Source organism: Anthonomus grandis, chromosome 1 (genome assembly GCF_022605725.1).
Source record: "Anthonomus grandis grandis chromosome 1, icAntGran1.3, whole genome shotgun sequence".
NCBI lineage: Eukaryota > Metazoa > Arthropoda > Insecta > Coleoptera > Curculionidae > Anthonomus > Anthonomus grandis.
The window spans coordinates 18,112,627-18,140,458 of NC_065546.1; the positions used below are offsets into that span (position 1 = coordinate 18,112,627).

A 27,832-nucleotide genomic window follows, 5' to 3' on the forward strand; every position below is an offset into this window, starting at 1 on the left:
TTTTTAAATAAAAAATACCTTAAAACATTGAAACGCTAGAATTAGTATTGCCGTGGAACTATGGGCAGGTTGTTTGCTTGCAACATCTCTGATGCAATAATGCCAAATGCTTACGTAGAAATGGCAAAAAAACACATCTGTTGTTCCTCTGTAATAAAATATGAAGCATTTTCTTTAATAAAATATAATAAGACTAGCTGAATGCCCGCGCCATTGCTCGCGTGAAAATAAAAGAAAAGTCGAAAGAGGCCTCCAATAATAGTAAATGCAACCCACAATACACAAAAATAAAATCCGAAGCCTCGCCTTATTGATAGTACATGCAACCCACAATTGCCACGCCGTTTTTCTTGAGGTCAAAGGGCGCGATTAATATAATATAATTATTATAAAACCAAGACACAAATAATCTTAAAAATGATTCGTTAGATGCAGAGCGAGCGGTAAGACTGAGTCGAGTCACCTCTCGGGTATCAGTCTCGCATGGACCCGCCTTGATGTTATGTCTACCAAAATATAAATAATACAGAGGCACTTTTTCAATCGTATTTATTAATCAGTTTTATGCCGCTCTCCGATATTTATCATATCGCTAACACCCCTTATCGGTGGAATTTCAAAAAGTTCGTTCGTATCCGGGGCCTAAAATATAAAAAAAACATTGTTGCAGTTAATTTTTTTTTCTTAAGTTGAAGCCTGCGACTCGTTGGTGCGGGCAGTCTCCGTTCAAACTCCGAAGCCACGCCCCCTTAGTTCTCGAGATCACGGGTAACAATTTTCCCATTTTTTACCCCTTATCGGTGGGATTTCGAAAAATCCGTTCTTATCCGGTGCCTACATTATAAAAGGAACCCGTTGGCAAAATTTCACGTTTCTAGCTATTGTAGTTTGGGCTCTGCGCTGATGAGTCAGTCAGGACAAACTCTTTTATATATATATATATATATATAGATAGATACTCTATAAAAAAGTCAATATTCAAAGTTAAATGAATGCAGATAACGTATATTAGAGAAAAAGGCAACAACATTGCAACGCCGCTTGATGGTATTGTTGATTCCATATTCCATCGAAACAAGGAATCTTTAACAGTGACGTCGTCAAAAAATATTTAATACATGATAAATTTTTATTAATAATAGATTACGCTAAATTATAAAAAATTATAAATAATATTACCGTTTATAAACTCTTCATACGTTTTTTAACGTACTCCATTAGAGATACTTATCTAAAAAAAGCATTTTTATGGAAATTAAATATTTTATAAATTATTATAAATTTCTTAATAAGTTTTTATTATTCCACGTTTATGATGACAGTATTAAGATGTTGCGAAAGTATCGGTATTTACTTGTTAAAATATCGGCTTCAATCGCTTTTTTTTAGTACCATCGTTACTGTTTACAAACACACTCAAATGAGATCTTTTTCCTTTTTTAACCCCAAAAACTAAAGAAAAAACGCAGAGCTTCACAAATGTCGAATGTTAACAGAAAGCCATTTGACAAGATGACATCAGTTTTTACTTGCGGTGTTACCATTCCAAATTTTTTTGAAGCGGTTTTAGGAATAAGATTGTTAATAATTTTTTTTTGCTTTGAAGATCTTATTTTTACGCTTAGAATAAGATATATCTATTTCTACTTTTTATTTTTAATCCAAAGTCTAACACCAATAAGTTAAATTAATATTATATTCGTTGATATATAGCTGAAAATTTCCTGTTTCAAAAATGTGTGTAAACTTGACAACAGAGAATCGATGACGCTTGTAAACAAAACACCGCTCTTGCCTCTGTGCACATGTGGAACTCAAACACAGTTGTTGTTTACTAATTCTAGTCTTTCCATGTTCTAAGAAAAATACACCCAGTTGTATTTTTTATTTAAAAACACTGATGACATTTAAGCTCCATAGGCTACACCAGTAATTTAAAAACCTTTTACTACAAACACCCTGGGTTTCAAAAACTCTACAAAGAATCTTAAACTTATATTTGATTACAAGTTTAAGTTCAAAGAGCACACAGGTTCCTAGTATTACCGCCTTTTGCACCCACACCAAAATACTGCGATTTACATTTACCTCAATCTCAAAGGTAGCCAGATGTAAGGTAATATTACTAGCCGCTTTATCGACATGCTCAACATGCAGACTGTCATAAAAACTGTCGTGTTAACAGTTTGGATTGCCATTGTCTGATTTACTTACATCTATGTTTTTCTTTTTCAGGTTCATCGAGGGAATAAGTTCAACTTAATTAGTTCAACATCATTTCGACGTTTTGAAAGAGCGGGAAGTTTTTTGGCTTAAAATATTTTCTTAGGTTTTGTAACATTTTTTCTTGCAGATCCTCTAGATTATTTACGCTATGCCCACCATCGTCCCTAGGCAGATACAGCCGTTTATTATTATTAGTAGATAGTAGATTAGTAGATAGAACTGTAGGTTTTTTGTTATATCACAGCGATTGAGTGGACTATTACTTATATTGAGTGGGTAGTACTCATATACGCAGGGATTCTTTTTCCAAAATTTAAAAAGTTTTAAAATAAAGTAATACAATAAAACAAGTGTCAACTGATAAAATTCAAGAGAAGTTTTTAAAAAAGGAAAAGTTTCTAAACGGAACCCTGATTAATAGTAAATTAAATTTTTTGCATCTAAAAGCGTGAAGTAATTAAAGTTTTTCATTTATTTGGGATACCAATGATCAAAAATTTAAAATGCTTCCAACAAATCAGTTTCCAACAGTCTTTTTTTGAGTTTCGTCTTTGTGACCCAATATCTTCAATATTGCAGAGGGTTGTTGGGTGGGGTCAGAAATAAAACAGAAACCTGTTTACTTAAATGTCGACTTATATTAAGTCATCCTTAGGACACTAAGTCTAGGTTTCTTTAGTTATAATTAAAATACATTTATAATAGGAGCGTAGAATTATTTTTAACATGGGTTAAATTATAGGTGTTACTGTGGGCAACTATATTATTATTGTTGGTTCTAGTTTGAACAACCCTCCGTAGAATTTTATTGTCATCCAGTATAAACACCATTCCTCCCATTCCTCTGTTAAGATTATATTAGATGATATATGATATTTTTTGGAAAGATTACTGGTTATTTGGCAACTAAAACCATATTTAAATCTACTAAATGATATATTACATGATAACATCTTACAACATCCTAACCTAAAATCAACAGTATCAAAAAAATCACAAATTTAAACTATAATAAAAAAGGCTTGTATACTTTACTAGCTACAGCTACTTCTTTCCCAACTTATTATTGAGATGCCTCCTGGGCGTCCACCTCAAAGCATTGCTATCAACACAGAGACGCGGCCTTTTGTATTGACTTGACTTTATATGCTCATCAACTAATTTTGGAGTCACACAAATCACATGTTGCCCTTTCCAGTACTTTACCATGTTCATGCTTTGTAAGGTTGAGATTATATCAGTTTGTGTAATACTAGTCATTTGACTGTAAGAAAATTTTAAATTAGCAAAATCTGAATTTATTATATTATAATCAAATAATACATTAATTAAAAAACGCTGCTTATTTCTAGCAAATAGTTGATTAATCTGTTAAAGCACTTCTAATTATCACAGCACAACACTTTGATAAAATAACATCATATTAATCCCCTCCAGATTTTTTAAACAGATGTCTTCTTGTTGAATATTAAGGAAGTTTGTGGAATATAAAAAATTTTATTTTAAATTACTTACATACAATAAATAAATTCTACTTCCCTTATAGGTCCTATTAATATTTACTTAATTTAGTGTTATTGCAAAATAAAGAATATGATGATTGACGTTAATTGGTAACAATCGAGATATAACAGAAATGGTTTGATCTAAACATATATTTTTATAATACAGGGTGCGGAAACATAACTTTTTTTTTAATATAATAAAACACATTTTATGGAACATTATATGTTTTTTTAACACATATCTAAAGTTTCGTTTTACACAGTTTTGAAAATCATATCTGGTCGGTGACGCCCTCCCATTTTTCATACATTGAATAAAGCGATTTCTGGCGTTTGTCATAACCCTTGACACCATAGCAGCGGATATGTTGGCAACGTCTGCCTGTGTGAAGGCCTTTAGTTCTAGTGGGGTCCTTGGACGGTTGACATATATGCAGGATTTCAAAAAAACTCAAAAAAATGGACTTCATCGCTGTAAAAAAACAACTGCATTCTTAGGAACGTTTTCCAGGAGCGCCTTAAATGCATTTCTTCCAGAATTAAAATCGCGGTCGGAGAGTTCCTGCACAATCGCCAACTTGTATGGATGGTACTGTACGATTCGCCATAATGTTTACGTTCAGATCGCCGTGGGTATTGCAAGATTGAAGTTCACGATCAACCTAATTGTTCTCAGGTGATCTGATAGGCCGAGGGACCCTAGTTTTTAGTCTTGTGGTATTCCTGGTTTGTCTAAACATATAACAATGGATTTCATGTCTTGAACGAGGCATAACGGGCGATTAAAGCAATTTCGAAAGACGCGCTGGGTTGCGATAAAAGAACGTATGTTCGAAAAGTAAGCCTCCACGGCAAACTAACGCTGCTCATTGTTCCATCGCACGATGACTGACTGGGATGGAAACAAAACTTTAGAACCTCGGCTGTCAAGTGACACTACTACGAATGGCGGGTATTTCAAAAAGGAAGGGAAATATTAAAAAAAGGTTATTATGAAAAAAAAAAGGTATTAAAGAAAGGAATTATGTTGCCGCACTCTGTACTTTTAGTCGTACAGTATTGCAGATGATATAATTAATAGAACCTTAGAACATTGAAAGGTTAGAATTAGCATTGCCGTGAAACTATGGGCAATTTGTTTGCTTGCAACATCTCTGATGCCAAATGCCTATCTAGAAGGGCAAAAAAGTTTCTCTTTAATAAAATATGATAATATACTCTATAAACCAGTCAATATTTAAAGTTAAACGAATGCAGATAAAGTCCCTACATTACAGAAAAAGGCAACAACATCGTAACGCTTGAGCATTGTTGATTCTACCGACACAAGGAATCTTTACCAAGTGACGTCGTCAAAAAATATTTACATGATTTCACCGATTCTGTTGTCAAGTTTACACACATTTTCAAAAGACGAAATTTTCAGCTATATATTAACACATATAATAACGTTAACTAAACTCAATAGTGCTAGATTTTGGATTAAAAATAACAAGTAGAAATAGATATATCTTATTCTATGCGCAAAAATAACATCTTCAAAGCAAAAAAAAAATATTTACTGTCTTATTCCTAATACCGCTACTAAAAAATTTGGAATTGGCAACACCGCAAGCAAAAGCTGATGTCATCTTGTCAAACGGCTTTGTGTTTACATTCGGCATTTGTAAAGTTATCTGTTTTTTATTGAAAAATGTCTCATTTAAATGTTTTTGAAACTTTTGTGAACTATATCTTTTTACACATAAATACTGATACTGTCATAACATCATATCAAGGGAGAACCGTCATCATAAAAGTATAAGAAACCGGGAAACGTAGAAAAAAATGGGATCATAGAAATTATTAAATAATTTATAAATATTATTAAGAAATCTATAATTATAAAATATTAAATTTCCATAAAAATGGTTTTTATTAGATGAGTACCTCTACTCTAATAAAGTACAGTAAAAAAACTCATAAAAATTTCATAAACGGTAATATTGTTTTTAAATGATTTAAAGCATAATCTATTATTATAAATGGAAATGGTATTTTGTGGGTGTCTTTGGGGACTCACTTTGGCGAAAAACAAATAGTTTTCTTTAACAATTGAGCAATACACCCATTATACCCAAAATACCATTTCCAATACAAAATCTTTGGTAATAAATATACGTTACCTGTATTCATTTAAAGTTGAATATTGACTTCTTTATAGAGTATCTTATATTTTATTTTAAGAAAATGCTTCATATATTATTAAAGAGGAACGGTAGTATTGTGTTGTGCCTTTCAAAATATTTGGCATCATTGCATCAAAGATGTTGCAAGGAAACAAACTACCCATAGTTCTATGGCAATGCTAATTCTAGCCTTTCAGTGTTCTAAGGCTTGAATCACCTTTTTTCTATGGTGCGGCACAAACGGCACAAGGTTTTATCACCGTAACAGTTCACAAAAACACTCAAATGAGACCTTTTTCCTTTTTCAACCAAAAACTAATGAAGAAACACAGAACTTCACAAATGCCGAATGTAAACACAAAGGCGTTTGACAAGACGACATTTCGCAAGATGACATTACTTTTTGCTTATGTGTTGCCATTCTAAATTTTTTAGAAGCGGTTTTAGGAATAAGAATGTTAATAATTTTTTTTTTTGCTTTGAAGATATTTTTACGCTTACAATAAGATATATCTATTTCTATTTGTTATTTTTAATCCAAAATCTAACAGCTGAAAATTTCGTCTTTTGAAAATGTGTGTAAACTTGACAACAACAGAGAATCGATAAATATGTTTGTAAACCAAACACCACCCTTGCCCCTGTGCCCATGTTGAACTCAAACAAAGTTGTTGTTTACTAATTCTAGTCTTTCAATGTTCTAAGAATAGAACTTTTTAACTACTAATTTTGAAGATTTAAGATCTAAGATTTGATGTCTTGAAATGTTAGTTTGTAAATTTGGTTTTCAAATATTGCAGTTACTCTCGTAAACTACACACTTAACAAATTTATTTGATTCCTAAAAAGTGAATAATTAGGTATACGAAAATTATATATCAAATAAATAATTATTTATATAAAAAAGTGTGAATTTTCCTCATGCGGATGAAATTTAACCTATTTCATGTATCCAAAAAGAAAAAAAATAATATTTTGCTCTTGCAAAAAAATGTGATTTTTCAGGTTCTGATTGTTGGAACTTTAAAGGTTAAGCAAGGTTGTCGATCTCATCACAATAAAATGCAAAATAGCTTTAAACCAATGTATTGTGCATTTCAGCTATTGTAATAGCCATCATCAGATACTAAAAAACACAGAAATCATAAACATCCAGATAAAAATTGATTTTTTGGTACTGACAAAAATAATAAAATATTACAAAGAATACATCTGAAAGCATCTATGTTAAGTACATGCAAAAAGTTAAAACTTCGATGCAACTCAGACTTAGATATCTATTATTATTTTGAATTGAATTTATATAAAATAGAACAAACAACGATAAGGAACTCTTTTGTACGTATAATGATAAAAGCAAAATATATTTTTGATGAACAAAGAGGAAGAATTTATTAATTATTTATTTACGAGGGCAAATTCAATTAAAAACTCGCAAGCTATCAAAGTGAGCCACTGACGCAAACAAAGTTAGATTTAATTGCTCTATTTATTTCAAAAGCTTCCAATAATTCTGTAAAATTCTTCTTCAATAAGTCAACTTCTGACAGACATGAAAGACTTCTGTAGTATAATTGGTATTTGTTACAAAAGTATACTCTGACCTCACATTCCTTTTTGACACACATAGCAAACTTTGCTTCTGGATGGGAACAATCAATTCGGTAAACATAATACATAAATCTACTTTATGTATTGCTGAAACTCAATCTTTGGTGTTGACTAAGTGTTTCGCTAAGCTGTTCTCTATTCTAAAACGTATATTAGAGTTTAATTTTGATTCATTAGAGCAAAAACACTGCAACACAGGATGAGATATTCCCAAAATAAACTAAAGAGCGGTATGTTTTAGAGGTTTACGCAGGTTGCGTCGAAATCAGAGATTTGTTCATTTTTATGTAGGTGTTTGTTGTATAACCTTCTGATTGTGTGAAGAGGTTAACCGTTATCATAAGCCACTTACAGAATTTTTTTTAAAACTTTACATCGGATAGTTGGATTTTAAATAATCTGTGAAAGAGTGAATTAAAGGCTGAAAATTTTCGGTTAAAGGGCTGGACGGATATGAAATGCATGTCCGTTGCTGAAGACTTACAGTATATTGGTTACGGCTAAAAATGGCAGAGAAGAATCCTTCCCTCATCATCCCATCCTTTAAATATTTATCCAAATATTAATTTAATTTAATTAGTTAATCCTACCAAATATTTATTTCTATAGACTCATACAAATAAGTATCGGATAATGTTAAAAAATAAAACTATAGGACATACAACCTTTAAAAGGCCTTAAGAAAAAACAATAAAAAATCTACAATTAACTAAAAACTAAGAATATAAGAGGACTAAAGCTTTTAACAAATAAACAAATACGAATTATGGGAGTAAAGACAAGAAGCTGCAATTTAAATATTCCGTTACCGTATAAGAGGAATTTTTAATTAAAATTCTTTTCAATGAAGCCTTGACATTATTAACTTTCTCAATTTTTTTTTAAATTTTAATGGGAAGATTATTGTATAGTTTAAATAGTAAAACTACTGGGCTGTTTGCCACTTTGGTTAATTTATGTTTCGGTAAATCCAAATTTAAGTTCATAGTGGGTACCTCTAGGTCTAGACAAAGAATGGTCAGACAGATTACGCTTTATATGCATGACCGAGTTGAAAATAAATAGGCAAGGATATGGCATAATTTTCAAGTCTGCAAAGAGTGTTCTGCAAGAAAATGTATAACGCCTAAATAAAATAGTTCTAATTATTTTTTTCTGGGCTGTAAGAACGTCACCACTTCTAGAACAGTTACCCCAACACATTATGCCATATGACAAATATGACTGGACATAACCGTAGTAATAAAAAGTATCAGGCCAATATCGACTTTATTACGTAACTGCCAGATCACATAGGCATAAATTGATCATTTCTTTAAAACCCTATCTACATGATAAGACCAACTAAGATGTTCATCGATTAATATTCCCAAGTACTTGAGAACCTTATTTTGTTCTATGGTTTTGTTATGCATTTTAACAAGCAAGCTTTTATTTAAATCGGTAAGACTAAAAAATATAATTTTAGTTTTTGACGCATTAAGCACTAGCCTGTTCCTGCTACTGATATTCATCATTCTGTCAACTACCCTGGCTGAACCTCTAGATAGGTCTTCTAAGTCACCACTCGACGTTGATATAACAACACCATCTGCAAACGCCGCTATATGGTTGCCAGGAAATTTGTCCAAGATGTTATCAAAAAATATAACAAATAACAGTGGCCCCAAAATGCTACCCTGTGGGACACCACTAACAACTGGTAGGGTCTCCGACGCAACTGAAACATTTCCATTCTTTAATATCGTTTTTTGATATCTACCGGTCAGGTACGATTTAATCCATTTATGGGTAAGACCACGCATATTATAGTCATTAAATCTATCCAACCTTAGGTTAATATTTATTACATCAAACGCACTTAAAAAAAAAAAAAAGGGCTTACACATTTATTGTTTAATTCCAAATTAGACAAAACATATGAATATAGGGACAAAATTGCATCTCTCAAAAGACAACTTTACAGAAACACTTTTCCAAAACTTTCGAAAATATAATCAACCCTATTCACAATCACCATACAATTCCCTTTATCAGGTTTGGTTAAAATCAAATTATCCATTTTAATTTTACCTTTTATATTTTTTAGAACTTGGTTATTGGGTATATGATAAGATTCAATCTTATTGGTATAACAATTAAAGTTGTAATTCAAATATTTATTGATTTTAAACAATATTTTACCTCTTACATTTTTGGCATTTTCTTAAATCAAGGCCTTAAGTTCAATTTACCCCATACTAAGAAGAGATATGTCTCTAAACAACTTATTATCGGATCAGAAGTAATTTTTAAAACAAATGAATTTTGTGACCTAGTTTTTATTATAACCGAGCTTCGCAAACCATAATCTGGAGTCAGGTCATAACTTTGATGCGAGACCCAATACAGAAGTCTGCCAGAAGGAGTTGAAATTAGTCCTGTTTGAAGCTTTTGAATTAAATAGAGTTTAATAGGTTAAATTTGTTTTACATAAATTGTAGTTATCTAAGTCTGACCTGTATTAAAATATTAACTTTTTGCATGTACTTAACGTAGATGCTTATGTGATGCTTATACAGGGTGTTTCAGAACTATGGGATCAAACTTCTGGGGGTTGTTCAGTGCAACAGAAGAATCCATTTGAGTATAGGAACCCATGTCCGGAAATGCGTCACTACTCCACTACGGCCCTAAGACGCGTTAAAATTTATAAAAAAACATTATTTACCTAAATAGGATCTGCTGCATTTATTTTTACTTTTGTACATGATACCATAACAACAATTGTTTAAAATCAACGCTTATCAATGTCAATTCTCAATGTCATGTTTAAAAATTTTATAGCTTACAATTTTTAAACATTTATTGCTAATGGAAAACTCTACCAATCAAGAATTGGCGGATATGCATTTGGCATTCGGAGCAACAAACTGCAATGCACGAGCAGCATCGCGGTTGTATCAGGAACGTTATCCCGAACGACAGCATCCTGGATACAAAAAGTTTATTGCGGTTCATCGGCGGCTCGCTGAGACAGGCATGTTTAAGACCAAGATGCATGATACTTGCTCGAATCGTAAGAACGGTCGAATTTGAAGAAGAGGTACTTCAGCGAGTTGCCGATGAACCATCAAATAGCACACGTGACGTCGCTAAGAATATGAATACGAGTAACGCTTCTGTCTGGCGGGTACTACACGAGCAACAACTCCATCCTTACCACTTCCAGAAAGTTCAAGGTATGACTGCAGCCGATTATCATCCTAGAGTTCAATTTTGTCGATGGCTTCTGGATCACATCATTGCACAACCAAATTTTTTACGATATGTTTTGTGGACCGATGAAGCCTCTTTCACAAGAGACGGTATTTTTAATAGTAGGAATAGCCATGTTTGGGACGAAGAAAATCCTTATGCAATTTTTCCAAGAAAACATCAGAATCGTTGGTCTGTCAACGTATGGGCAGGCATTGTTGATGATTATTTAATTGGGCCATACCTTCTACCGGAACGGTTAACAGGACCTATTTATCGCCGTTTCTTGGAGGAAGTTCTCCCAGAACTCCTTGAAAATGTTCCACTAAACGTTAGACAGCAAGTGTGGTTTCAGCATGATGGAGCGCTAGCTCACTTTGCTGTACAAGTACGCGAGTATTTGGCTCAGCGGTTTGGGCACCGTTGGATTGCCAGAGGTGGAGCAGTTTCTTGACCTCCTAGGTCACCCGATTTAACGTCGCTCGATTTTTTCTTGTAAGGACATGTAAAGTCTTTAGTCTACGAAACTCCAGTAGAATCAGAGCTAGACCTAATTGGACGAATAACAGCAGCATTTGAAGTCATTCAAAACGAGGATCAAATTTTTAGTGTAGTCCGCCGGAATCATGTGCGGCGTTTAAATCGGTGTATTGAGGTTAAAGGAAGACATTTTGAACAATGGTTGTGATGGTATCATATACAAAACGTAAAAATAAACGCATCAGATCCTATTTAGGTAATTAATATTTTTTCTAAATTTAAACGCGTCTTAGGGTTGTAGTGGCGTAGTGACACATTTCCGGACATGGGTTCCTATACTAAAAATGGATTCTACTGTTGCGCTGAACAACCCCTAGAAGTTTGATCCCATAGCAGTGGCGAAGCGTGAACTTTTTTTTCGGGTAGACAAACAATAAAAATCGTTAATTAGAAAAAAATGTGTATTCAATATTATTCACTTTAATGAAATACAGAATGAAAGCGCATGAAATATTAACTCAAAAAAAAATTATGTAGTGATATAAAAAAGAAATAAATAATTACTACTAGCATAAAAAGATAGATAGATAAAAATAAATACTACTTACAAAAAAACACAACTAAAATACAATTGCCAATATCGAACAGTCGTTCATAAATAAACACTAAAAAAACCTTTTCTATACACCCAAAAATAAAAATACTAATTATTAAATTACTATAGCACGCGCCCCCACCAAATGCAGACAAGACTGAAGGTGTATTGCGGCCGACCAGATCAAGCGTGTCCATAAACAATAACCCTCAACAGCATAATAAAATAGCTGGTCGACTTCGATAGACAAAAGGTCGAATGTCTTCCCCGCGAGTTAATTTTGCAATTTTGCATACGCCTGCTTGATGCGTATTTGGTTCGATATGCTCCAAATTTCGGAAGACAAATATCAATGTGTCTTCCTGGGGCTCGTATACATTAATTGGATGTCAGCCCTGTATTTTTATCTTAATCGGTGCGGCAGGCGGGGCGCGCCTTCGGATTAATCATGTTTAGATACTATATAATAATAGTAAGGATAGCGACTACGTTCTGTGTTATTTTTTTTTAATTTTAATTCAACAATTACATGAAATAATTACGTGATAAATTAATGACAAATAACTGGATAATTTTGGGTAGACAGTATCTACCTTGTCTACTCGTATGCTTCGCCACTGTCCCATAGTTCTGAAACACCCTGTATGATTGAGATATATTCTTGTAATAATTTGTAATATTTTACTATTTTTGTCAGTACCATAAAATCATGTTTTATTAGAAAAAATTTTCTAATAAACTTGTAATAGGGTTGTAGTACTTATTGAGATCAGAAGTTTATGATGTCTCTCTTTTTTAGTATCTGATTATGGCTATTCAAATATATTTGTCTAAAGATGTTTTGCATTTTATTGTGGGCAGAACAATAAAAAAGGAACGACAAAGTTTCGTTCCTAGAAAATTTCCAAGAAACTTTCCTGCACGCAAAAGAGAGCAAATTAAGCCAATATCTTCTATGTTTCTTTTAGTATATTGGTATTCCGGGTCCTCAAATTTGTAACTGTAAACTGTATTTTATGTTCAATTTGAAAATTAAGTAAAATTACTGTAAAAAGATGTTTTATTTATTTTTATTTACGATATATTTCATTTAAATAAAAAATATGGCTCACTCACCTGGGCGAAAATAAAATTGTTCGTATTTAACAAAGTGGGGTTTTATATTAAGTAAGTTCAGTGAACGTGGGAAATAACGGTTTTGAAGTTGATAGCGTACATCTCAATATTTTATGGTTTTTAAAATACAATTAATTAATTAATTGTATTTTAAAAACCATAAAATATTATATAATCACTAAATAATCTTAAAATAGCAGCGACATATAAACATGATTCTAGTAATGCTTTATTTCTAGTAAAATTTTAAATGTTTGAAATCACATAAATAATTTAAGATAGTTTTAGGACTAGAATATCTAGTAGGAAGAGAATAAGGATTTAATACGACAAATATTTAGTGTTTTAAATAATTTTGTCGTAATTTCTTAAGCTTATATGTACCATTAAGCATCAAATATACCGTACTTTTACCAATTCAAAGAAATTTAAATATAATTTTATTATTTTTTTATTACATTTTATTATTTGAGCCTTATTGAAAATAATGTCTTTAGTTTCAACAGTGGTGCAATGACAGTACAAATTAATAATGCCATACTTAGGCTCTGCGCAGGCACGAGCTATTCGCGACCGGCATTCGGAGCACTGCTCTTTCCATCACCCTATAAGTAATCCGAAATTGAACAACCTATATGTATTGTTTTGAGAATTTTATTTATCTAATTTTTAATAGTACATAGTATGTCCCCTTTTCTTTGTGAAGCAACAAATAGTTGATAAAATATAGAGGTTTATTATAAAGACCGATTCCCAAAAACTATTTATTGCTCAATTTACATCGAGAACTAAGTTTAAATTAAAAGAATAATGAAAAATATCCTGAAAGTGTGTCTTCTATTTGCCTTGATTTTTAAACCAGGGCAAGATTATTTTATTTCTGTTAAATTAACTTATAACTCTATATAACTTGATGTCTCGTTGCATATCTCAATTTTCGTCTAGCAAATTTTTCTACCACCTACTTATTACTATAAAATTTTATCAAGGGCGATTTGTTGCCGTGCCTAAATGGCGCTTTGCCCGATTAATAAACTATTTGCTAGATATATATAGACGTTAGTTACTTATTTTGAGACTACACCTACTATGTTCTTATAAACTTATGAATACATTTTCTCAATAACCACATTATTTTATCTTACCTTAAGTCTTTTATACTCAATGTCCCCCGGAAATCTCTTAATATCTCCAAAAGCACCCAACTCCAGTAACTTCTATAGCTAAGCTTTCCAAGATCACTCAAAGGCTGTTCTGGGCTGCCTACAGTGGCTTCTAATCTTGAAAGTTCATAACTAAATGCTATAAGTAATTTTCCATAACCTTGCCTTTGGTAAGGAGGAAGGGTAAGAATGCAGGCAACATTATTGCCATCTGGAGATTCTTTTTCCTTAAAAGTCGAAAAGAAATTATTTATATTTGATTATTATTAAGAGAAAGCAAATATTAATAGAATGCTTACCTTTGAAAAATAACCAACAATGTGAGCTCCTTGTTTGTCCACTTCACATAAAATATAGAATAGAAAAGGTTCTACATCAAAATATAAAGTCTTATGGTCTAGAAATAGTTTGGCCAGGAGACATAGATTTTGACAGTATACCTATAAAATTTTAAAAATTAAACTTATTTTAGTAGGAAATTGTAGAAGATAAATCTAGAAAAGGAGAAAAGTTATCGTGCAAAACAGCCCCAAAAATTTAATGTAACTTTACCTTATGGTCCTTTCCATCTACTTCATAGACTGATAAAGTTCCTTTCCTATATATTTCTTTGCCCACTGGCTGCCTCCAAGTGCATTCACTCTAAAAAAAAAATGATAAAAAGAATTACAATTTGAAGAACTTACTCATTTTTTACCATATGATATCTATAACTTTTTTCTAGCCTCATGTATTTCAAACAATATTCACAGATCCAAAGTTTTGATTGCCTGCCATATTCTTCAGGGTAGGGACTAAAGTACCAAGTGTCAATTTCAAATCTCCCAATCTGAATTTTGTCTATGTATTTTACTTTTGTGATTTGTTCGTGTTCTTTTTCTAAAGCTGCTGTTGTTGGGTCCATTTCGGCATATCTAAGAAATATGGAATCGTTAAGTGTAATGACTTGTGTTTTAACACACACGTTTGTGTGACTTTATTAGCTTAAACTTTTGTTAAACTATTATAAATTCAATTTCTACCAAAACCTTTGTTATGGTGATACACTGATAATTTTTCATCTATCAGATAAGATTGTGGATATAATTAATAGGTAATTGCATCAAAAGTTGTCTTTTTTACTCAATAAATGAACACTTAAAAATTGGTAATTAGAACAAATAGATAAGTAGCTTGATGCTTTATTAATCACTACTAAAATCAACACTAACATTTAAATATAATATTAAATATAACAAATTTTACGAAGAGTCAAAATTTCATGACGAATATAAGTACTTGGCCGTAACATTTGAGTGAAAATTTATACATGTGTAAAAAAATCTTTACAATGTATTAAAAAAACACTACAAACTATATCATGTATTATTTTCTTATTTCGTTTTTTGCGCGGATACTTTCTTAATTTTTTCCTTGCGCGACGGATTTTTAAAGACGATTTTAACTGTGACAATGCTCGATTCTTGCATGTTTCGACTCCAAGAATGGGGTTAATCAATTTTTATATATCATAAGGAAAGTGTCTTCATTTTTTCAGAAGCTACAATAGGTTTTTATTTCTGTTTAGGCAGTTTACAGCACACCTGAACTATTCCTTAACAGTAGTTATTTTAAGATTTTGCCAAACAGTTGGCGAAAAAATATGTTGATTGCCTAAGAGACAAAATTATTTCTAGCATACAGTATCAGCAAAAAGTCAAGCTTTGAAATCAGAATAAAATCGAATGATTATTTTAAGACTCAGCAGTAAATAGTTTACCAAAGCAATCCAAAATAAATCAAAAGTCGCGTAGTCGATCTATTTCTTGAAAGTGTAAAAAAAGTGAAATAGCAAGACGATTTGTCATTCATAAGTCAATTTGTCATTCATAAGTCACTCGTATTCCGAAATGTGCAGCAATTTCATAAGGAAAGCTAAGTGTCTTTAAGAATAAAAGCAGGCAGACCAAAAAAAATACCCTGTACGAAGACAAGGAAATTTTAAACTATTCAAAAAAAAACCGTTTTTATGTTCCTTTAAAATCAAGGGCAAAATCGCTTGAAGATCTGCACATTAATTTATCATTAAGGACTGTCAGAGAGATTATCGGATGTTGGAATGTGGAATATGTACTAGAACATACTGGAAAGGTAGAAGAGATTTCCTCCCAATACTAAAAGGTTTGGTTTAGACACGAAGAAATAGAGTGTTTTTAAATGGCAATATTCAATAAAAAAATATAATTGCATATAAAAATATTCCAAAATATCCAGGGTCCTGCAACAGTGCATCGGTCTTCCATAAACCCTAAAAAAAAACATTTTGTGACCTCTTAATTTTTTTTGGGACGTGATAGTACATGTCTGGAAACTACTTTTAAATATACAGGGTGCTTCAAAAAAGTGTGACAATATAAACAGCATTCTTTTTAAATACAGTGCCATTTTCATTTCAGTTTTGGGACCACCTTAGGCTACTTAAATGGTTTCTTTCTGTCATATATGTTGTTCATAGATATCATTCAAATTTCGAAATTCAAAGTTTCATTTCACGCTTTTTTTTTAACAGCCTGTTTATTTTTTAATGCATTTAATGAATAGTTAATAAAGGAACATTTTTTTATTATGTAAACATATTAGCTATCTTTAGTCGGTTTTTAAACATACACGATAATAATTAAACAAGCATATTAAGAAAGAATATTAATCATTTTATTATTATTACATCATAATTAATTAATACGTTTTAGATCGTTCAAATCAACATAAATACGTTCCTGAAAACTTCTTTTTACTTCATGTAACATTTGTGAAGTTACTTGAGCAAACGCATCTCTACTGCCTTTGTAGGTGGATTTCATGGTATTTTATTTATTTTATTTTATTTTTATTATTAGAAAAATGTGCAGAAGCTTCAACCTTTTGAAACCATATTTGGTTTCTAGCAATTAATGGAACATTCATAATGAATGAATAATAGTATAAGTTATGTCTATTTATTAACCCATTTTATGAAATGTCCTTATCTGTAAAAAGGACAGTTAAAAATTGTAATTTATTTCTGCTCCAAGTACAAAACTCAAGTCGGGTTTGTATATCCCTATCTAAAAGTGGTTGATATTTATGGATTGGGTATGGATGAAAATGTTTACTTTTAAAAATTCCTTGCACTGATCTTTCAATTAGGTGAGGCACTTTGGTTACCATTAATAACACATCTAAATGTTGCTCCTAATTAGTTCTACCTCTGGGTAACAAACATTCCCTATCTCCACAATTTCGCTAATTACCTTCTAAAAGATTTCTCATCTAGACATCTTTTTTTTATTTATTTATTTATTCATAATACGGGAAAACCCCATTAACTGTAAATTTTACAAAGCAATAATATTTACATAAGCAACTGTCATAATCTAAACCTACTTAAAAAATTAATACTAAAGTAAAAAACACCTATACTACATATACTAGAAACAACCTTAATAATTTATATGCAAGAATGTAAATACAAAATTTTATGCACAATTATGAAGTAAGTGACCTCTTTAGATGCATTAAGGAACTTATGTTAAACACATCAATATTCGAATTGTTTAACAAATTCATATACCTATCCATAGGATTATTAATTCCATAGGATGTTCTGTGGAATGGAATGTTAAAGGTTACATTATGGCGCAACCCGTGATGAGGAACATTAAATCGTATGCGACCCAACAGAGCAGGGCAATCAATAATCCTATTAACGATCTTATATATAAAACTAGCACCAGAAATATTACGGCGTTGCGACAGATAATTATTAATTAAACAATAGATAATTGACTTTCAATATAAGAATAGTCATGGTTCTCAATAACAGTTAAAGTTCTATGAGCACAATATCTCAGGAATTTATGTTAAACTCTTTCTAAAGCATCAATATGAATCTGGTGGTATGGAGACCAAACTACAGAGCAGTACTCCAATATAGTTCTTACTAGGGAGCAATAAACCCTTCTTGTTGAAGAGACTGAGAAATATGAACAGTTTCTCATAACAAACCCTAGCAATTTTGATGCTTTTACAGAAATTGAATTAATATGATCAATAAATGTGTTTCGCATTTATCCCTAATAGATGCAACATAATTCAGTGGCTCATTATTAATGAAGTAATTGGATTGAAACCAGTTGATCCTGCGAGTGAAACTAATAACACAACATTTCTTAACATTTAAATGAAGATTGTTTTGTTCACACCAATTATTTAAGCGATCCATATCTGCTTGTAATAATTCTTGATCCACAATACTACCAACCACCCTCCAAAATTTTAAGTCGTCTGCAAACATCAAACACTGACTATACAGGAAACAGTTAACTATATCATTAATAAATAAATTAAATAATAAGGGTGATGTATGCCCTCCCTGAGGGAGACCTGATGTTACGCTGATAGGATCAGAAAGATGTCCACCTACCCTGACCCTTTGAATACGGCCAGTTAAAGAATTTTTAATCCAACTCACAAAATCAACATGAAACCCTACGGAGATCAGTTTTGACAGAAGAATTTGATGATCAATACGATCAAACGCCTTACTAAAATCGGTGTATATAGAATCAATTTGTTTATGATCCTCCAATTTACTCATAAGATCAGATTGGTAACAGATCAAGTTAGTGGCAGTAGACTTATTCTTGCAAAACCCATGCTGTGAATCTGATATTAAGCCTTTGCATAACCAAGAAAGTTGATTAGCTATAAGGCTATCAAAAAGTTTAGGTATTGAAGATTGAATGCAAATACTTCTATAATTATCTATGACATCCCGACGGCCAGCTTTAAACAATGGCACAATAAAACTTTCCCTCCAGGCAATTGGAAATGTGGATGTTTGTAAGGAAGCATTAAATAACAAAGATAAAGGAATGGCAAGAGTACATACACATTTCCTCAAGAGAAAATTCGGAATCCCATCTGGGCCTGCAGTAATCTTGTTAGGGAGTGAGCTAATACCTTCAAATATATCATATGTTAAGATCTTAGTAATGTTTAAATTTAAACCATTAGCGGGACCATTTTGCAGCTGATTATTATCAATACCAGGAGAATAAACAGTTTGGAAAAATTCTTTAAACATGTTTGCAATATCCAAACCACTGGACGCTTGCTTGTCACCATAAAAGAGGGTATTGGGAAGGGTATAATTGGACCTCTTATCATTGATATATTTCCAAAATGATTTAGGGTCATTCTGTAAGCCGGAATCTATCCCTTCAATATATTGTCGGAAGCACAAATCAGACATACGTTTGCATTCAGACCTAAGGCGAGAAAATTTTATATAGTTTTCGTCTGTATTATCTCTCATATATAATGAAAGAAAGAAAGAAAAAAAAATGTGCTATATTACGTAAGACAACAAAATCTTGTGTACAAGCATCCTAAAAACTAAAAAATTCCAAATTCACTTTAAATTTCAAATTTCAAACAAACATAACATCTAAAACACTTTACCATAACATTTACACACATTACCAAAATTAATCATAACAAAACAGATTGAGAAAAAAAAAGCATCTTTTTGATAAATTTCATTAAAAAATAAGTAAAGCTGTCAATAAAACAGAATTTAGAAGAAGTAAATTAAATTATTTAACAGGAAACAAAACTAAAACACTAAAATGATGTCAGAGCACAGGTTAAAAGGTATCATTAAAAAAATCGTCAAGGCTATAATATGCCCTGGATAATAAAAGTGATTTTAATTCCATTTTGAATCTCTTAACTTCTAAAATTTGTCTGATACATAGAGGAACATGGTTGTAAATTTTTTTTCTAAGGTATATAAGTGAGTTCTTGGTGAGGGAGGATGTAGGGATTGGTAAGGGAAAATCGTTAACCTGGCGAGTCATATGACCAGTGTTAGAGAGAGGTTTAGGATATTTATGAATAAGAGTAGCTGTTTCTAAGATAAAAAGAGAAAAAAGTGTTAGGATTTTTTGAGATATAAAGAGAGGTTTACAAGAATCTCTTAACCCAGCGGAACATAGGTATCTAACTGCCTTTTTTTGAATCACAAAAATTATGTTTAATAATCCCTTGTTGCTTAAACCCCAAAAAGGCAAGCCATAACGAAGGTGGGACTCAATAAGAGAAAAGTACACTGAACGTGCAACTACCCCTCCCAGCTCATGCCCCGCCATTCTTACTGCAAAGCATCCAGAGGATAATTTTGATGCAAGATTTAGGATATGATCTTCGAAGCGAAGGCGACCATCAATGGTAATACCAAGGAACTTACAGCTTTCTTTGTTTTGCAAGGGGGAGTTTTCACTAAACATAAGGCCCTGAACGTCACACTTAAATCCCATAATAAAGGTTTTGCCCACATTAAATACAAGCCTGTTTGCAGCACACCACTCCGATAAAATCTTAAGATCCTTAAAAACCTGGGCTCTAACATTATCAGAATCTCTATGATTCCATAAAATGGTGGTATCATCAGCAAACTGAACCACTTTGCCCTGCAGTTTTAATGAACCCAAATCATTTACATAGAGCAAAAATAATAGTGGTCCTAACACTGAACCCTGAGGTACTCCAGTTTTAAGGGATCTGGAATCGGATAAACATCCAGATACTGTAACTCTTTGGGTACGATTAGACAGATAGGATTCCAGCCATTGCCATGCCACACCTCTAAAGCCATAATTACTGAGCTTAGACAGCAGTATTCCATGATCTACACAATCAAATGCCTTGGATAAATCGCAAAACACTGCCGCCGCGGACTCTCCAGAATTTAAGGACACATAGACACTCTCCAAAAAGCCGAAAACAGCGTCATGAGTCCCTTTTCCCGTTTGAAATCCAAACTGATTTGCAGATAAAATGCAATTATGTTGCAAAAAAGATAAAATTCTGATTTTTGCAAGTTTTTCAACTATCTTGGAGAGGGTAGATAATATAGAAAATGGACGGAAATTACAAGGCTCACTCACATCTCCACCCTTATAAAGAGGGATAACCACTGCCTCCTTCAAACATGCTGGAAAGATGCCATTATGAAAGGAATTGTTTATGGCAGAAGCTAAGGCATTCAATGCTGAGTCAGGCAAAAGGAGTAGTAATTTTGATGATATTCCATCAGCTCCAGCTGATTTATGGTTTTTTAAGCTTTTAATTGCATCTCTAACATCAGTAAGGCTAACAGGATAAAAGAAAAAAGAATTTTGAACTGACACTTGTTGAATATAATGCAAAGGATCAATATTAGTATTCACATCCTTGAGCAATAAATGAGGAATATTACAGTAATAATCATTTAAACTATTTGGTCTTACTTCTGGTTCTGAAACTTTCTTGTGAGAATGCCTGAAGTCATTTATAATTGACCAACATTCTCTCTGCCTCTTTGAGGACATATTCAAGCGGTCACTATAATATTTAACCTTAGCTGCTTTTATCGTCTTTCTATATAGACTACGATATTTCTGATGATAAAGAATAATGTTTGCATTAGTTGTAAACTTGCACAGCTTAGCCAAAAAACGGAGGTTTTTAGCTGAAGTTCTGAGGCCTGCTGTGACCCATGGTTTTCTATTTTTCATTTTAAGCCTCTTTTTAGGAAAACACTGATTGATCTTGTCACATAGCACATGAAATACCAAAGTAAACGAGTCAGGAGCCATTTCAACTGCATTCCAATTAACCAAAGCTGCAGTAGAAGAAAAAGCATTAAAATTTGCTCTGCTGAAAATTCTTCCTATATAATGAGATGAAGGAAATACAGTGTTGCATGGAATCCTAGAGAGAATGGCTTCATGGTCAGAAATACCAGATGAGAGTACTCTACATGACACATCATTTAAATTTGTACACAAATAATCAATAGTAGTTGCAGATGAGGATGTTATACTTGTGGGTGAAAGAACATGCATCTTCAAGTCATAAGATTCCAATATACTTAAAAGGGATGTATGATATGATGGCAAGCTTACATCAGTGAAGTTAATATTAAAGTCACCAGCCAATATAACTATGGAGTGTAGAGACAATTGGGATAATAGAGAATCAAGTTTGTCCAGGAACATACCAATATCTCCTGTGGGTGGTCTATAAACACAAAGAACATATAAATTAAATCGCTTACAAAAACAAAGGGAGAATTCAAAAACCTTCTCCAACAGAAAGCTATCATACTTATTAATTTTACAGAAAAAAGCTTCAATTGTTTGTTTAACTAAAATAGCTGTTCCTCCATGTATGGAGTGTTGCCGACAAAAAATTGATATAGGAATATAATCAGATATTAAGAAACATTCGTTAGGCTTTAACCAGTGCTCAGTTAGTAATACAATATCAGGAAAATCACATGAATCAAGTAAAAGATGAAGCTCGTCCATTTTATTTCTTAGAGACTGTATATTTAAAATAAAACTACTGAAACTTTTCACATGCTTATTTTCAATGTTATTTATAGAATGTGAGTGAGCTTCATCTTCTGTGTATTTATCTATAAAAAAGAATCCCTATCACAGTCAGTATCTAGAAGTCCAGATTGATTACTTGGTTTTATTGTGGACACATTTTTTGATGAAATGCTACTTTTGAAATGTTTTAAAATATGGATATACAGTAATGATGCCAAATCTGATCCAAAGTTGCTGGCATGATTAGACTCTAAAATTCTATTTAGATTAATATTATTTGCGTGAAATATTCTATAGAGAGCCTTATTGCTATTATAAATTACATTATGGTTTGGATACATGTAAGGGCTTGTCATCACTAAACTATTGCTGTGTAAATGTATAAATTTTTTTAAAATATCGAATGATGAGCAAATACCATTTAACATTAAAATCAACATATCATTTTCTGTAAATTCCTTAACCATAGATGATGCAGTATAAATCAGTTCATTGTTTGTACTTCCTGGCTTCAGGAAACACTGGACTTTGTAGTTAGCTTCAAACTTCAGACGCAATTTCTTCAGGAACACTCTCCTACAGTTTCCACCCACAAAAAGAAGCCTAGGTCGATTATCAACGGGTGAATTTGGCCTACATGGCAACTGTGTTGGATAATTTATATTAACGAATTTAGATATGTTTTGCTGTTCCTTTAATGCACAAATATCGGAATAGCAAGTATCTTTTTCAACTTCCAACACCTTTATTGACTGGATCATATTCTTATTCATCTTAGTTAAATCATTAACTTCCATTTGTAACATATTTATTTGCATCTTATAGGTTGCAGATTCATTTTCTAATGTTTTTATTGTTACAATTAAATTTTTATTTAATATATTGAAATTTATATATTATATATTATAAATTGAAATTTATTTTTTCCTCTTCACATACTTTTAATAGTGACAGTAACTGACATTCTTTAGTTTTTAAATTTGTTAATTCAATTTTAAGTTCATCATTAAGTTTGTGTAGATTATCTAGGGAGGAAGAAAACTTCTTTTCGGCCTCTGACACTTCATCTTCAAACACCAAACTGTTTCTTCTCATTCTTTCTATATGCCTATCCCTTTCTTTTAGTTCAATCAATAATTCATGAATCTTCTGCTCGTAAGACTTCTTTTCATTCTCATTTTCATTAAAATTTATTTGACATTTTTCTGAGCATAACATTTTGTAGCCTCCCATTTTTATGGCATCAGAATTTCTATCCAAACAACTTGGAATGAATGAGCATTCCTTTTGTTCCTAGTTAACTTTCTAAGTTCAGGGGAGAACCACTTAGGAAATGAGGAAGTTCTATATTTCTTTAAAGGAATAAAATATGCAATCCCCATAGAGAGATATTCATAAAAAACGCTGATTGATAAGTTAAGATCACTATGAGATAAACACTCGTTCCAATTAATTGAGGATAGTTTCGGAAATCATAAAAAAAAATTTCATAAGCTAGATTTGAAAAAATTCAGTTATTTGCTGTTGAAATATCCAAATGACACTCATATCCAATATGATGAAAATTAGCTTCAAAAAGAGGGTCAGAAGCTTTAAGAACATTTAAATCCTTAACATCTCCTTTCAGGATAACCGCGCATACCGAGAAGCTAAAAGGCATTTCTTTTCACATTCACCCAACACAAATACCAGGTCTACAAGTTCGTCCTTGCTAAAATTTTTCATTAAAAAACCTTGTAGTGTTTTTTCTTGTTTTTGGTTGCTTTTATAATGTAATAATTTAAAATTGTATGAAAATAAAACTGATCAACATCTAGTGTGAAGTGGGTTAATGGCATTGTAAAAATAAGAACTCCTAGACGCTTAAGCCTAAGTTCGGCCTACTGCTAAATAATATCTCTAGATGGCGTTAGCTGTTCTTCATTTTAAATTTTTAAGCAATTTATTGGAATCAGGTTTTCTTTTTTTTTCTCTCGGACTACAGTGATTTTTCTGTCTGTCTGTCCTTGGTCACGTACGCCATACTCAAGGATCAACTTTTCAGGTATTGGCATTTTCAATACCAAGCTGTTGTTTCCATTATTTTTCCTGTAATTTGAATGCTTTGTCTCTTGAGGTTATCCATTGATTTTCGTACTCGCTGCAACTGAAATCTAAGTGGTGCCACATTGTGTTCTTAATTATTGTAAAACTGGGCTTGTGTGAGATTGTCCATCGAAGAGGTACCCAGAAATTGCCTTTTGACATTCTTTCCAAAATGGTATGGTCTTCAGGTTAACAAGTTTAACTGCTCAAGGTTGGGATTTTATCTCATGGTTACCTCATGGCAAGTCATTACTTGTGAAGTGAAAAATTACTTTAATACACTTTATAAAAGACCCCCCAACATCTTGAGAATCTTAAGCTCAAGTCATAAGCGAAGTATTAAATCTTAGGGACCATCCCAAGCTCAATGGCCCAACCCGAGCCATCTCAGGTGCTGTTTGTTTGCTGCAGACGTTCTATGATGGACATTGGTTTATAAGCCTTTCAGCCAGAAGAGTCCTTGAATCTGCACAATGAATTACCAGGTCAAACCAGATAAAAGAACTGTGTAAGCAACGTTATTATTTCTGATTTGTTATTGCTATTTGGATTTTGGGACTAGTTATAGGTATTGGCTAATTTAATTGTGTGGTAGTTGTATAACAATATTTTTTTAAGGTTTTCTAACTTTGGTGCATAAAGTTTTGGTTTCATTTTCATTTAATAAAAACTATTTTATAATTTTTACAACAGTGATTTATTTAAGTGAAAGATTAAACAATGAACACTGACCAGTATTCAAAGATTTTTTTATAGAATAGTGTTGTTAATTGAGGCTTGTTTTGTGTTTTACTTATGTCTTAAATTTCATTACATCCTTTTTGTTTGTGAGAACCAATTTGCCAGTTAAAGCTTTTTACAACTGCACTTTCAATAAACAGACTGGATGGCGCCCACAATTTAAAAGGTAAGCATCTCCAAAATAATACAGTGCTCTCCAGACTGATAAGCGGCCGTTAGCATATGTGCTACTTTATTAAAGACTTTCATCAGTCAATTTTTATAAAAAACAATAATAAATAAATAAAAAGTGGTTACAATCTTTTGAACAAAACTTCCTTTAGAAACAAAGGTGTGGAATTAGAAAAACAGTTGAAATATTTTGCTTGGCAACAAAAAAATACTATTAAAATACCTATTTTGTTTAAAATGCAGATTTCCTGGTTCTTATTTAAAAATGTTATATCTGCAGATAATTATTGTGAGCAATAATTATTTACATAACAAAAATGTTCATTTATTAAGTCTATATTCAATACATAAAAAATATACAGGGTGTTCCAATTGAAAAAAGTGAGAAATGAAGCTTTGAAATTCGTAAAATCGGAATGATAACTACGAACTATTGACAGAAAAAAACCATTTAAATCAAAGTAATCCTTCATTCTTCTAGAATATGAATTTAACCTAATTTGACATTAAATTAACATTTCTGATGTCAAGATAAATTAAACAATGTAGTGATTTTTTAATTTTTTATGTAAAAAAAAAATTGTAGTCAAACCTCACATGACAAAGTAGTATGTTTAGTTTTCGAGTATTTTAAAAAGAGTGCACAAAAATATTTTAAATGTTTTTTTACCCAGACAGTCAAAAATTCCTATTAAATGATCATTAATACAGCCTCTCTGGCAATATATATACCAAATTTCCTGAAATATATACACTTCACTTAAAAAAACCTCCTTTAAACCCCTTGAATCACTACTATTCAGGTACTGTACTGGAGGGACCATATCATAGACCCATATTCGAAAATTGGCAAAAGTAAACTATCAAAAATGACAAAATAAAAACATGTGGTTGAAAAATTACTTAAGGGCACAATTATACAAGCACACTTACTGACATTTAATCTAAGCTAAAAAAATAATGATGGTGCCAATTGATAAATCTATTTAATTGGCACCACCTTGCAACATTACAAAATTCATCTTGCAATGCCTTTTCCAGATCTACCTGGATAAATAATATTACAGATATCCTGATGGCCTGAACACATGATCAGAGCAACCCTTCAATACATAATCTGAAATGCCATCACCAACCAATAGCCCTATTCCCTTTAAGGTTGTTAATAGTCTTTAACATTTTATCTTCAGAGAGGATAAAAATATATTAAAATTTATGTAATATGAATAAAATTATATGGAAATACACACACGGTATATTATATACTTAAAAAGACAGATGACAAGTGATTGAAATGTTAAATTTACTACAGTAGCAAAATGTTCATTCATTCTATAGTAAAATTTTTTAATCAACAAAATATTTCTTCAAAGCAATTATGGCAAAATTATTGTTCTGGATTTAAATACTACTGGCCTCATTTTTTTATCACTAAGGTTAACTATTATTTGTGGAAAACAGTCTGTACCTTACAATACTAAAACTATGGCTATTTCTTAAGGGGAAAGTGTAAGACATATATAGTAGAATATTAATTTAAGTGTTTTTTATCGTATAATAGAATAATTTAATAAATATGGTTTCAAAACTACTTTCTTAGTTTCTGTTTCTAGTATAATAAATTCAAAAAAATATAAATATGACTAAGTATTTTGATACTTAAATGCAATACCTAGTTTCAATAAAACAAACAAAATTAGAAATGCTTACGTTTTCTGTATATGGTTAATTTCATCATGCCTCCTTTTCTGGTTCCTTGTAATCTTCCTGTCTGAACTATCTGACAAGAGGTCAGTAATTACAGGTCCCTCCTTCCATGTTTTCAAATCTGGCAACTTTTGACCATCAGTTAAGTTAAACCTCGAAGACATAATTCGTCCTCTGGGAACCTAGAATGCCTCTAAAATTAAAAAGGCTTCAATAAAATAACTAAAAACCTACCCATTCATCCAGCCTTCGGTTGTATCCTTCATAATGCACATAGTACTCATACTGTCGTTCAACATCATTATACCTAGACTGGATAATCTCTGCTGGATCTGAAATTATAAAAGAAAAAAACAAAAGGTATTTGAGGTTATAGTTCCAACGCCGAACTTACACCAAGAATTATCGCTTCTCCGGACGAGGTAGTGGATACCGATGTCCAGGGGTTGTTCCTCGGTACTTTCACTGTCTTCATCCTGCAAATTATTTTTGGAATTCTCGGTTTCTGACTTCTTGCGCATTATTTCCTCTGAAGAATTTTCGGGATTATCGGCCATTTCTAAATTTTGGTTGTTTGTTTTTCTATTTTGACATTTGATTTGACGTTCTTGACATAACGACTAATATG

The 27,832-nt window shown here is 31.9% G+C and overlaps 1 protein-coding gene across 2 annotated transcripts; it reads right to left on the bottom strand.

Moving 5' to 3' along the window:
- Nucleotides 1-3,143: 3,143 nt before the first annotated feature.
- LOC126735481 (histone acetyltransferase KAT8) lies at nt 3,144-27,799 on the bottom strand. 2 transcript variants are annotated; one of them, XM_050439494.1, is made up of 9 exons: nt 27,599-27,799; nt 27,439-27,536; nt 27,208-27,386; nt 14,799-15,015; nt 14,654-14,743; nt 14,401-14,541; nt 14,084-14,328; nt 3,257-3,490; nt 3,144-3,195 (listed from the first exon to the last, which is right to left on the bottom strand). In XM_050439494.1, the coding sequence occupies exons 1-8, from the start codon at nt 27,759-27,761 to the stop codon at nt 3,271-3,273; spliced, it is 1,353 nt and encodes a 450-aa protein (XP_050295451.1). In that variant the 5' UTR covers nt 27,762-27,799; the 3' UTR covers nt 3,144-3,195; nt 3,257-3,270. The 2 variants fall into 2 exon arrangements, with proteins under 2 accessions (XP_050295451.1, XP_050295444.1); XM_050439487.1 differs by having other exon boundaries at nt 3,144-3,490.
- Between the last annotated feature and the right edge of the window lie 33 nt (nt 27,800-27,832).